Source organism: Trachurus japonicus, chromosome 6, assembly GCF_045865225.1.
Source record: "Trachurus japonicus isolate A0001 chromosome 6, Traja_1.0".
Classification (NCBI taxonomy): Eukaryota; Metazoa; Chordata; class Actinopteri; order Carangiformes; family Carangidae; genus Trachurus; species Trachurus japonicus.
The window spans coordinates 5,146,666-5,160,340 of NC_140912.1; the positions used below are offsets into that span (position 1 = coordinate 5,146,666).

Sequence of the window (13,675 nt, forward strand, 5' to 3'; positions counted from 1 at the left end):
GCAGACATTACTGTGGACCACATGGTAATGTCCATCTCCATCAAGTCGCAGACTAGAGGAAACAAGCTTTTACAACATTTTCAGAAATATTCACAAAACAGATTCACTGAAGAAAAAGAAAAATCAGCATGTGTTTAGTCAGATACGTACAAATATATTTATTTATCTTAGCACTTGAAGTACAACTCAGCAAACTTTCAACAGATAAAGTGAATTATCAATAAGTAGAATACATTAGCCTGTGATGTAATGCAGATAAACATGTAGAAAATCAGAACTGTGAGAAGGTCGAGACCCACTGCACCTGAGGTGTGTCAGTGTCTGTAATGTCCCATGATGGAAATGACTTCCAGATGACCTCAACTCTGTGAGCTCATCAAAGACAGGCTGTGACATGCAGCTCGCCTCCTGCTCTGTCGTACATACACATATATGGGAGGTTTTGTTTACAGTGTCAGCAGTGATCAATATCTTTCACTTGTCATTTAGAAATCAGCCTCTCCTCTCCTCTCCTCTCCTCATCTCCTCTCCTCTCCTCTCCTCTCCTCTCCTCTCCTCTCCTCTCCTCTCCTCATCTCCTCTCCTCTCCTCTCCTCTCCTCTCCTCATCTCCTCTCCTCTCCTCTCCTCTCCTCTCCTCTCCTCTCCTCTCCTCTCCTCTCCTCTCCTCTCCTCTCCTCTCCAAAATTAAATGTGTTCATTTTCTTTTCCTCCGCAGAATGATGTCTTCCATGCGAGCAACACCTCCCTTTCACCCACCGTCTGAGGAAGAGGAAGCGATAAGTCAGGACAACGCGGCCTGGGCCAAAGAGGAGCGAGAGCGAGAGGGCCCGAAGGAGACAGCATCACCTTCCTCGCACGACCAACCCCACCCTGACGAGCTGCAGCCGGTCAGAGACAAGCTGAAAGACATCGAGTGGGACATCGTTGGGCCTGCTGCGATGGTGAGAAGTGACTCACACATTAAAAGAATAGTTCACCCAAAATTCAAATTGCACTCATGATCTCCTCCCCCTCATGTGGACTAAGGGCTGGGAGAAGTTTCAGAGTCCTCCGTGGCTTCTCTGAGTTACAGGGGGTCTCAGCGTAGCAGTACACGTCAATGTAACGGTTGCAAATGGATACCATGTGTCTTTGTGTGTCTTCATAACAAAAAGACACACCAAAAAACATCCAAATACCTCCATAGTGCTCGTATGTAATGTCCGTCTTGTATTGAAGCCCCATCCCTTAGTCGACATGAGGGTGAGTAGATAATGAGTGAAATTTCAATTTTGAGTGAACTATTCCTTTAAGTTTAGAAAGTAGCCATATCTTATCATGCCATATGTTCCCACAACTCCAATCTATTAAACAAATGTGGTTAGTGAGTGTGCACAGCTCATGAAATACATGGAATACACACAGGAGTTCACTGGGTGTGCAATGTCTTATGCATAATGATGATTGTGCACAATTGTATGCTCACACACACTTAAATGCAAGTATGCTGGACACACACACACACACACACACTCACACACCAGTGGTTCCTCTCTGATACGTGTGCTTGGGGCGCTGCTGAAGGCAGCCCAGTGGGGGTTCTCCTCCGGTGGGTTGTTCTCCATTGTTCTTCTAATCTCCACAGCCGGTGTTCATGTGTGTGTGTGTGTCTATGTGAGGGAGAGAGTGTGTGTGGTGAAGTTAGTAACTTGGCTTCAGCTTCTGTTGGTCCCTCATGGACAAGGTGTGTGTTTGACATCAGGGAAAGTTCTTCAAATAAAGTTTCTTTAAGCTGAGTGTTGAAGCAGCAGCAGGACTGTTATGATCATGAACTGTTCATCCATAGGTTTGTGAAGAACAGATCTGAAGCTCTGTCAATCGAGAGACACATCTTAAATTATGCAGAACTTTAATTCTTCGTAAAATGTATTTAGTTATTTATAAATTCACACTCACATAACTCAAAATTAGCTGTAGGCGATTTGTTTAGTTTTTTTGTGTTAGCATTAGCAGCTGGCGGTTGTTCCATGAAGGAAAAGCCTCACTAATTTCAAAATGTTTAAATTGGAGTTTCACACCATCAGTGTGGATTATATTATATATATATATTATAACTCCAAGCTGCATAACCATGGTGATGTATGCCTGTGAACAAGTCTGACCTGGACCAGGCTAACTGTCAAGATTAATTTAGCTGTGTGTAAAAGAATGTCCGGCAGGTAGGAACTCCTGTAGGATGGAGTCACGTCCTGAAAACACCTGAACAAATTTCCGACCAAGCGTTGTGAAGGAAGTTGGAAGCAAAATGTTGTCAGTTGTGTATAATCTGACGATACTTTTGGAGTCTTAACGGTCACTTCCTCACCTGAAAAATCATCAAAACTTTATGAAATGAGTGGGAAAATGGAGACGTAGCTCTGCTGCCGTTCACCAGCCTGTGGAAAAGCAAGCTAGTTCTTTAAATCTATATATTCTCCATACAGCTCTATCAGCTGTGAGACTATGCAAGTCTGTCTTGAGTCAGCCTCTGGACTGCGTTGGTGGAACAATTCATGGCTTAATCTGGAGATGGTGCTATCTTAAGCCTGGCTTTTTGAGGTTAGCTTGACTTTGTTTAGCAAACCTGATGGAATTAGAGTTTATCTACAATGCAAGAAGAAACATGTTCAAACTTCACTCAGACTAAAAAATTGCCGAACTTAAATTTTGTCTCTCTCTATCAAGTCTTCTCTTCTACTGAAGTTAGCATGCTAACACAGCTGAAGTGCATTATAACCTCTTGTCTTGTAAAAACAGGAACCTCATTTTTTATTTTTTTATTTTTTATTTTTGTACACATGTATTTGGGAATAATTCAAAACATATGATAAACAAAACTCATTAAAATGAAATTGATTGAGATTTTTCCATTAAATATCATGGTCAAATCAAAAACATGAACTATATGGACAAAAAAAGGGAAAGAAAAAGAGAGTAAAACGTTTTAAGATAAGAAAAGAAACAGGTACTCAGCTTGAAACATGAGAAGAAAAGGAAGAAAGCATCTTCCTCCCTCTGTTCATCCTGACACTTCCTGGCCCAGTGAAGTACTTTGTCATATTTTTCATTTTCACATTAAGTGTACCTGTTGCATTCACATTCAAATGGCATCCAATGAAGTGTCCAGATCTGACTTGTTCAAGGACAATTTACAACATCACAGGTTGAGTCATGAGTTTGCATTGTCTCCTTCACAGAGTGAACATGTGACCTCTGGGTTTATAATTCAATCTGACCGTCAGATTATCACGACCACCGTTCTGCTGCTGGTTAAATAACGTACTGACCTGAAAACTCACACCTGAACAATCCACGAGTGACACACACAGTGACACAGTATCTCCTAATCCTCATTACAGAGGCATCTTCCGCTTAAAGACAAAGTGCACAACAGGGCCTCAAGGGCGTCTTAAGATCTTGCTGTTTGCCAAAGCCCCTTGTCTTTGAAACATAAGCCTCCTAAAGGTCTTGGAGATTCTCCCCGCTCTGTTAGGGAAGGAGAAAGCATCCAGAAATAGCCCCGGTGTTAGAACACCTGTGCAAAAGTGTCTGTTGTGTGGGACAATGTGGTCATCCTGAAGGGCTTATCGTCATGGTAAATATAGACTCCTTGTGCCTCTTGCCTAACTCATAACCAGCAGAGCAAACAGCAGAGGGGAACAACACTGTGGTCATTCAGCGCAGAATAGACAGCGCCATAAAATATATAAATAAAATATCTGCCATCCACTTTCAACAGGTCTGAATTTACTGGCTTTGTGTTATTGTACCTTCACTGAAACAGGAAATGATCAGGACACAATGTCTCGTCTGAATTTGAAGTTCCTCGATTTACTGTATAGGGGCATGTTTAAATTTAAGCTTACATCAATGAACAATGTAGTGATGTAAGGTGGCCCTTAGGGCTGGGATGATATGCTTTTCTCCCGATTCGATTCTTCTACGATTTTTTGGATGGCGATTCGATTTAAATTGCGATTCTACGATATTGCCGATTCTCTCGATTTTTAGTCTGCATTTTTAACATTTATCTGCACACAAATAGTGTAGAAGCCTATAAATTAACATACTCCATTATAAAGTGAACTTAAACCCTTTTCAAAACCTGTACTCTCTGTATGTAAAAAGGCTAACAAATGCACATTGCACAATGTTTTAAAAAATTATTTAAAAAAAAAAAAGAATTAAAAAAAAAGAAATCGATTTTTGAAAGAAAAAAGATATAAGATATTTATGTGAATTGATTTTTTCTCCGACCCCTAGTGGCACTACCTTTAGACAATTTGCTTACATAAATGTGATTTCATGATTTTCTCTTTATTTTTCTGCATATCTGTTTTTATTTTCCTGCCTCCAGGTTACCTGTCACATTCACAGCTTTTCCCTGTTGCCATTTCTCTCATTTGTGGTTGGGTTTTTACATCTTTATCAGAGAGCCGTGAGCAGAGAGGCGACAGGAAGCAAGTGGAGAAACGGAGGAATGACTTGCAAGATGACACTGACATGTATTTTTAATAATACAATAATAGATACAAGAGAAGGACCAACCCCTTTAAAGGAATGCAATGAAGTGACACTACCGGGCCCCTGATGACAGATAGATCAAGTACTGTGATCATCACTTTCTGTCAGTAGCAAAACCCAACGCTAAACTTGACCTTTGCACGAGTCACGCCAGCCGGCCCTGTTGAAGTGAAGCACAGCAAAGTGAAATCAAAAGCCTCTGACTTTTCTCTGCTGATTTTTTCCCCCCAGGACAATGAGAGCAGTAAAGGCTGCTCGGTGTACTCCTACCGGACCAACTCTACCTCTCCACACAAGCCAGAGGAGTGTTCCCGGGATCGGGGGGAGCCCATGATTGGCCTCACATTTGGGACGCCAGAGCGCCGCAAAGGAAGCCTTGCAGACGTGGTGGACACACTGAAACAGAAGAAGCTTGTGGAGCTGACCAAGACAGAACAAGACGGTAAGAGGACTTGTTTGATTCAGTCTGTGTGAATGGATGTTTGTACATACAGTATCTATATTAAAGGTCCCATATTTAACACTTTTCTTGTGTTAATCCGTAAGAAGATAAGATGTACAGAATATATTTTATTTAACCTGCCAACTACAATCTCAGAAACAAAGACCTTCAAAGTTGGATGTTGGGTCCAGGTGGACAGGACTTGGAGTGTGGCTCTGATTTGTGACATCACAAAGTCCTGATGCCTCGTTTTAAGGCTCAGTTTGTGAATACAGGCTGTGTGCATTTCTCTGTGGACTGAGGCTTTGATACTTTCACACTTTTATTATAGAACCTAGAGCTGCCTTACAATTAACAGACATGGAAATCTACTATTATATGATATAGGACTTTTAACTATAATGTAGAGAAGGAAGTACACTCATGTCAGCACTTAACATCAAGGCATTTACAGTTAGCACAGCAGCGATTAGTAGACTGACGATTGTCAGGTGAAAACCTCCACTTTACAAAACATAAACTTTACAAAGATATCCTGTTTGAATGGCAAAGCATCTAAAGGGCTTTGGGAGAGCTTGACTGGATTATTTAGTTTGATTAAAAGTTTGATGAGGTTGATTCCTTAGTGCGAGCAGTGTCTTAAAGAGGAGTGTTTCTTGTTCAGCTGAAATGATTCTTAGAGCCGTTTTAAAACATCTTGTGTTATATCTGAAAATCATTAACCGAACTGATGCTGATCAGAACTGTGCATGAAATATCGTAGCTACTGTGTTGTTGTGTGTTGACAGAACTTAATCTATATATATATATATATATATGAATTTATCATGAAACCGAACAATATCTTTAGCGACAATAAAGTAGCACAGGATTGTGTTTATTTTAAATTCAATCATTTTGACTCATATTGTGACAGTTCTAGCTTAAATTACTTAATTTATCAATTGTATTAATTGTTAATTAGACCAGAGCTGCATAAAGAGAAGTAAATTACAGTAATTGATAATGTTTCATTAGGAATTGGAAGCAGATTAAAATTAATTTCATTTGTGATGTGGATAGAAAAGAACCTCAAACATTTCATTCCCTCTTAACTGACAGACAGGATGTCGATCCTTTACTCTGCACTCGTACATAAAGCGAAAACAGCCTTACCTGTATTTTGTTTTCCTCCTGCGAACACATCCTCTCCAAAGGATCTTTGAACATGTGAAATTACAGCTGACAGATCCCTCGCTTGTTAGATCACAATATCAATCAGTGAAAACACAGGTTTCCCTTTCTCCTCTGATCTACACCACTAACACAGGAAAGCGCCGCAGTCTCCCAGCATGCCTCAGCTTGCCCCTTCCCAACCCCACAGCAAGCCAGATCTGAAACCATCTAACACCCCTCTTCGCTGTTATGTGCACATAGTAATTGTGATGATATCAGAGGAGCACTTGATCTCTCTCATTTAGGGGTTTTACTTTGTTATTGATACAGTGGAGTGGGCCAGAATGGGACAGCCAGAGGCGTGATACACAACAGTGTCTTTAGTTGAAAGATAGGTAGCTCTGCCTCTTATCTACGGAAAACGGTTTGAAAAGAAAAACTTGTATGTCTCTGGGTGTGTGTGTGTGTGTGTGTGTGTGTGTGTGTGTGTGTGTGTGTGTGTGTGTGTGTGTGTGTGTGTGTGTGTGTGTGTGTGTGTGTGTGTGTGTGTGTGTGTGTGTTGTGTGTGTGTGTGTGTGTGTGTGTGTGTGTGTGTGTGTATGTGTGTGTGTGTGTGTGAGTGTGTTCAAAGTGTTGTGACATCCTCCTGTCAAATCAAAGGTAATGTGAGTAGAAGAAAATGCCGGGGACAACTGAAGTTTGTGTCTTTTTCATCACATAGCTGTAGGTTTCTCCAAGATACCAGAACCAACATCCCTGTTTATCCACCACAGTGATCAACAAACCAAACTTCATTTTATCAGGATTTAATCTATTTGCAAACATCTTTTCTTGGAGCAGTGTGTGGAGCTTTTTAATTAGATAAGAAAATACATCCTGTCATATTTGATCACAAAGGAGACATCTTCTCTCTCTGGACAAGTGGATGACTCAATCAGAGAAAGAGGCTCTGAACCTCATCAGGCTTTTACTGTGGCACAAATGAAAGAAATATGATGGTGTGTCCACAACCAGAAACTACAAGCATGATTTTTAATTTGTAGCTTTGGAACTTCAAAACAAAACAAAACAAACAGAACTGCAAGATAATATATAGACATCATAAATATGAATAAAAAGCCATTCCAAACCTGTCCATTGGTAACATCACAGCCTGAGATATTTCATCCAGTGATGTCCTAGTGTACCCCTCCTCCTTACAGCCTGCTGTTGAGTTTGGCTCTTCCATTGCTAACTAGTGGAGCTGTTATTCCCGAGGACTAACAAGTGGCAATGATCACACTGCAAACACTTAGCTGACACAAAAACAAACGAGACAAACATGTGAGTCTAATTTAATCATACTGTATGCATTAAGACTGACAGGTACCTCTGATTTTATTTTATTTTTTTTACTAATGAGTTTAGTGAAAATAGAAGAAGTGATCAATACATGGCTTTGGCTGAATGTGCCATTAAAAGAGTTCTCCTTTAGTTCAAAACTAAGCAGCAATGAAGCTTCACGCTCTTTATTTTTTTTGTAAATCTATTTGACTAATGTTTTTTTTATTGAATCACACCTTTCTCGCCATCACTGTCTTATTGTCTTTAAATTCTCTTTCTGATGGGCTTGCTGTGTTTTTTCTTTTGTTTACCCCTTTATCCTTCTGCAGCTTTTCAATCCACTCTTGGCACAGCTTTGGAATCTCTTCAACAGGCAACCTTTCTCACATCCTGATTTAAAGCTTTTCTTTGTGTTATTGGTAAATTCATAAGCAGTTTTTTTGTTTTTGTTTGTTAAAGCAATATAATGTACCCAGGAGGAGTGCAAGGCCATCCTGGTAAATAGGCTTACATATTGATTGCTGGTGCGATACAGATGAGAGCCTGTTTTTGTCTTTCAAATGCTGCAGCACAGAAAGCTCCTCAGGTTGTACTCTGTGCTTCTTCCAAGTATTTTTTTCCCCCTCACTCTTGAGTGGCATGTGTTCACTTAGACTGACACTTAAAACATGGTTTTGTTCAGAGTCCTCTTGCAGTATGACCAGATTTGATCATTGGCACTCAGATGGCAAGCACATTAAAGGCTGAACAATGCGTCCCCTTGCCTCATCCACCGCCTCCTGCTGAAAGGGCTTCAGTCAGCTGAGCTCTCCCAGGTTAGATTGGCTGTATGATCAAATGGAACAGACCCTATTAGCCACTGAGCGCTCACTTAGCCTAACATGGCTGACCCCTCTGTGCACTGTAGCCAGGAGCTAAAGTGTGGATGATGTCGTTGTTAGCCTTTGTGCTGTACTCACCCCCTGTCGTCACACTGTTAGCTGTCTGCCGCTCACAGGAGCCCTAAGTGCCTGTGACAGTCCTAATGAATAGACATGGCCTCGCTTTGCAATGTGGGAGAATTTTTTATTATTTTTTTTCCCAACCCAACTGCCGCCTCAGCTTTTAAAAGCTTTACCAAGAACTCTTAAAGACTCTGTCAGCTAGCAGTGTTACTGTGCAACTGCATGGTCGCTGCACATACAATCCTTTTTGCCGGTCGGCTTCCACAACGCACAAGCTGAGAGGGTGAAGGTCTGACATTTTCTTGACAATTTTGCATTTATGTTGAGTTGTGCCTGCATTGTGCAAAGGTCTAAATACAAAGGCTGGCTGTATACAAAGGGCTTCTTCTGTACTGTTAAAGCGCTTAAACTGGTAGGTTGGTTATTGAATAGAGTGTTCAAGGCCAGTATGAGGGAACATCAGAAGGAAAAATGTGGGCACCGGACATGGTGCTGAATGGAAATGCTCCTCTGTAATTTTGTGGCTAAAAATACAAGATGTGAAATAAGCAGAGGAACAACCAAAACAATAAACGGCCTCTTGTTAACGATGATTAATGTGAATTCACCTTGTGTCTTTGAGCCTGTCAACATGTGGAGTTCAGGAGTAGACGTATTCATCAAACCGAAGCATTCTGAGTTGTCCCCTCGATGGACATTTAAACCCAGTGAAGTGGGCAATCAAAGCTCAGTTTGAAATGACTGAATTAGCAGTATCTGAATGGTTGTGTCTCCATGGGCCGACCTGCTGATAACGAGGCCCTGGCAACGGCACAGCGCCCTGGTTGGTGCCAGCTTACTCAGCCATCTAATGTGCCGAGAGAAAGCTCTGATGCCCGGCTGACACTTAACATCACACAAACCCGCCACCCTCACCCCGACCGCCACAATCCTTCCTCCCGAACCTGTATGAATTACAATACGATTCATCTGTCTGGCTCAATTACAACTGCGCTGCACCGCTCCACAGTGGTCATGAGACACCTGTGGCACTTTAATTCACCTAAAGTCTTAAGGACGTGTCCTTCTCCTCGGTTGTAAAGCATTACAACCACATTTGTGCTTCTCACTATCAGTGTGCGCTGATGGGAAGAGGCCTCAGTGCTCCGCTCACAGATCAGAGAGGACGATGCTCATGTTTTTTCATGATTGCTGAACACTGACAAAATTGACAGTCACCCATCAGCCTGAATACAGATTTGCACACCATCATTTCAGTCTATATACTTCTTGTTTTTCTTTTCTTTTTCTTTTTTTACTTCACCTCAGACTGTACTCAGATATTTATATAAACCCCAACTACAGTTTCAGATTTGTGAACACCACCAGCTGCCCCTCCCGTCATATGGAAACAGGCAACATCACAGACTCTAATCTGGTATTAGTGGCAACATGATGATGCATTTCTAGTATCCAACAAACCCATCTTATTTCCATCATGACATGTCTTGAGTTGATAATCTTTGCGGAGACTTGAACTTATAATAACATAATCAAGTGTAAAACACAAAGCCCTCTGCCTCAGCATCCTGCCCTGCTCTTAAATATGTTGAATTACAGCTGCACTGTACAATTCAATGCCATGAGAACATGTTTTCTCAGTCATCTTCTAATGGTGAACACGATCAGATTTTAATAAGTTCAAAATGGTTGGGGCCATTCATAGAATTTATTCATATTAGAAAAAGGCTGAGGAACTGTTTGCTTTTGTTTCCTCTGTCAGTCAAACCTGACCACGCCCACGCTGATATCAATTCTTTAATGTATCACTGATTTAGTCATAATAATTAATGTTAAATTGTCTTGAGTATGTTTAAGAAATAAATGACCTATGTAGATGTTGTGTGAACTACACAATTCACTGCACTATAATGGGGAAACAAGTTTGTAGTCGTACGTCCTCCACTGTCTTGACTGGTTACAGCTGTTTTATGAGCCTTGTCTTTGCACTGTGTATTTAAGCCATGCCTTGTCCAGTTCAGAGGAGTCTGTGCTGTGTCTTGAGTTGAGGCCAGGCCAGAACTGGCCACCCAATCGCCCATATAATGGCTTCCCCAGCTGGAAGAGGAGGTCAGAGTGAGGCCAAGCCTTCCTCCAACGCTGCCACTCTGTGACGATAAAGACATTCTGCCAGTTCCTCGCTTTGTTGTCGTTCACTGTTCTGCTGCTGCTCTGCTGGACGAGGTGTGTTTAGCTGACATGCTCAGCCTCCACAGCGCTGCAAAGTGAAGCGATGCTCTACCTGGATTGATTTGTGTCACAGAACAATTAGATATGTATTCACAATGGCAGCTTAGCCACTAGCCAAGGTCTGACAGTTCAACTGTTTGAAGGTTAAATCATCTGCAGGCTTTATCACCTAAGCTGCAGTTGAAGCTATAGTGCATGACCAAACTTTGAACTTACAAGGCCTGTGAGCCCTGTGCGCCTGACCTGTGTGTGTGTGATTGTGTGTGGGACGGCTTATGGATTCATACACTCAGGTGGAAGTAGTTGTGATGACAGCTTAACAACCAAGTTGGGCCGGCCCTGACAGTTAAGCTTATTGGCTAATTAACGAGGTCTTGGCTTTGGCACTATGTTTGCCTTCCTCTATGGGATTGGCAGCTTGAGCTGTGATTGTGTGCAGGCAGAGGCTTTGTGTCTGTGTTGGTGCATATGGATCAGTGTTTGGGGAAGCCACCCACAAGTACAGGGGCAACAGGGAAGCACAGTGTGTGTGTGTGTGTGTGTGTGTGTGTGTGTGTGTGTGTGTGTGTAGAACAGCTGTGTGCTACCCAAACATGAGCCTCCGTCTTTGATCTGCAACTTTTAATCTATACAGTGAAGCTGCGTGTGGTGGTCAGCCCCGCTCTCCTCGGCTCTGCCAACAGGACGACTCCCTCTGGACTCCTTGTGGTTGGTTTCAGTCTCCCACCCTGTAATTGATAGGGATCTCTTTACTAATCATCAGCCACAGTCTGTTTGTCTTGAATACAAATACAGGCAGTGGGACATGCCTAGTAGCCCTCTCCTCCTCAGCTTGGCTGCTGGCCAGCCACCAGCACATTGTATGGGCGCATGCAGTGTGGTTTGCTGTAACAGTCTTGAATCTCGTCCAAAAGAATCAGATTAAATGTGATTTTATCAAGTCGTCTTTTTTTTTTACTGGGAGTTCAGCAGCATGCCAAACTGTTCACCTGATAACTTGAGCATCTGGCAAAGATTGACATCATATTACAGCAATGAAAGATGGTTGATGGTGGACTTAAATCTATGGAAATACTGAAATTCCAGGGTCTACACCCCAAAAAATATCAATGCTGTCTGTTGCTGTGTATTAAGAGTTTTAAATGTTTCTTTATAAGTGATATTTATTTCATTTTTTACTGAGGCCACACTGTAATTCAGTTGTTTTGAATAATTGTTTTGTAAAACCAATTCCAATTTAATTTTGCAGCTTTGCTTGTGGCCTTAAACTGGTTGGAGTGGCTTCTTTAGAAACTATGTCCCTCATATTCTTGGGTGATCGACTAAGCCTACATTTAAAAAAAAATTTTTTTATAATCATCATTCCATAACAAAGTAAAATTAAAGTGCCACCTAGTAGCATGCTTTATGGTTACACAACAGAATACCCCTTTTATGATCTGAGAGAACAATAGGTAGTAAAACAGCATCATGAATTTTCTGGAAAAGTTGCAGTGACGTTAGAAGCAAGTCTTTCCTAGGAAATGAATTCTGTCTGACTGAAGCAGTATTCTTTCACTATAGGATGGTGCCAAACAAACAACAAGCTAACCACATAAAATAAAAGGAAAACAAAGCTCCAGAATGACTAAACCAGACCTAATATATAGATATAGGGCTGTAGATCTAATTCCAATCAACACAGCTCAGGGATATGGCCCACACCTTGTTTGGTGAGCAAAATACACATTTTCTGGTGTATCTCCATCTATATCAGTCCATGTGATAGATGAGTTACATAAGGATCAATCAACCTCATCAAACCAGTGCTTTGACAGGGCTTCCAGGTGATGATCAACAAACTAGTGCTGTGTGATATTGACAAAATTTTATATCCCGATAACAATATACGTACAGTATATCCCAATAAAGTATTTTGTTGGAAATTTCTCTTATCTTTTCTCCTTTTATTTATAAAACACAATAAAAAAAAAACTGAATAAAAAATATAACAATAAAATAAAACACAAATATCCAGTGGTCAAATACCATTGCAATTGCTAATGACTTGCTTTTTAAATCCAAACCAAAGCCAAACAATGGAATTCCGGGTCCCTCTTTTAGGCACCAGTTCCTCTTTGGGTTCTGTTTCCATTATGTTCTCTGTTGCCGCCATGTTGTATACATCCATGCATCCATGAGTCTTTGCGGTATCCTACAGTAGACATTTTTATATCATACTATGATATACTATATTGTAATATCGCACAGCACTACAACAAAGTAGCCAGGGATCATGTAGAAGAATTCAGCTACTGATCATCGTGTTTAGCCTATAGTTTTGTTGGTTTTGCCAGCTTCTTTGACTTTTAGTGTGATGGAGTAGAGTAGGAAAATCTCCACTTTTTTATACATACTGTCCTCTTCACCAGACCCAGGAACGGCTCCACAACTGTTTTTTCTTCCTTTTATTATTCATGTCTGAGCTATCACACACAGCGCTGCAGTATATCCATGGTTGACAGTTTGTTGTGATGCCTCCACCATTGGCCTATGGACTTACGCAGGGTCATAATCGGTTGTGATCAATGATTGGTCGGGGTGATACTTGTAGTGTTTCCAGTCTCCCGACCAAAACACGGCAAATATCTATCGGTGATGGTTGAATCTGACATGGTGACCATTAAGAAAGACAACAAAGTTGTGTAGTCTGAACCTGGCCTCACCCTGTCCACCGCTCTGTGCTGGTGTCAGTAACATCAGCTGTGGAGCGGTTGTTGCTTCAATCAACACTAACTGCTGCCCCTCACCCTACCGGCTCTCTGACCCCACCCCCCAGTCTCTCTTCTGTGACCCAAACCCACATCATCTTACCCGAGGGCCCGACCCAAAACAACGCTTCTATTGTGTCTGAACCGCACATTATGGATGTATGTGTGTATGTCTGAGTCCGTGTGTGTGTGTGTGTGCTAAGTAGGGTCAGGTTTCATATAACATGCCTAAAGTGAAACCAGAAGCTTAGGTCTTGATCTGGTATTTTGGAAGCGTGTGTTTGACAA

General features: G+C 41.5%; 1 protein-coding gene across 12 annotated transcripts in view; it reads left to right on the forward strand.

Annotated features, from left to right (window-relative positions):
- Positions 1-13,675, forward strand: part of LOC146985436 (transcription factor SOX-6-like) — a 119,120-nt gene that overhangs the window by 41,587 nt on the left and 63,858 nt on the right. For all 12 annotated transcript variants that reach the window (XM_085778415.1, XM_085778419.1, XM_085778423.1 and 9 more), the window contains 2 exons: positions 718-943; positions 4,776-4,986. In XM_085778415.1, the coding sequence (XP_085634541.1) occupies positions 719-943; positions 4,776-4,986 (436 nt within the window). In that variant the 5' untranslated portion in view covers position 718. Of the gene's footprint in view, positions 1-717; positions 944-4,775; positions 4,987-13,675 lie in introns of those variants that run through there.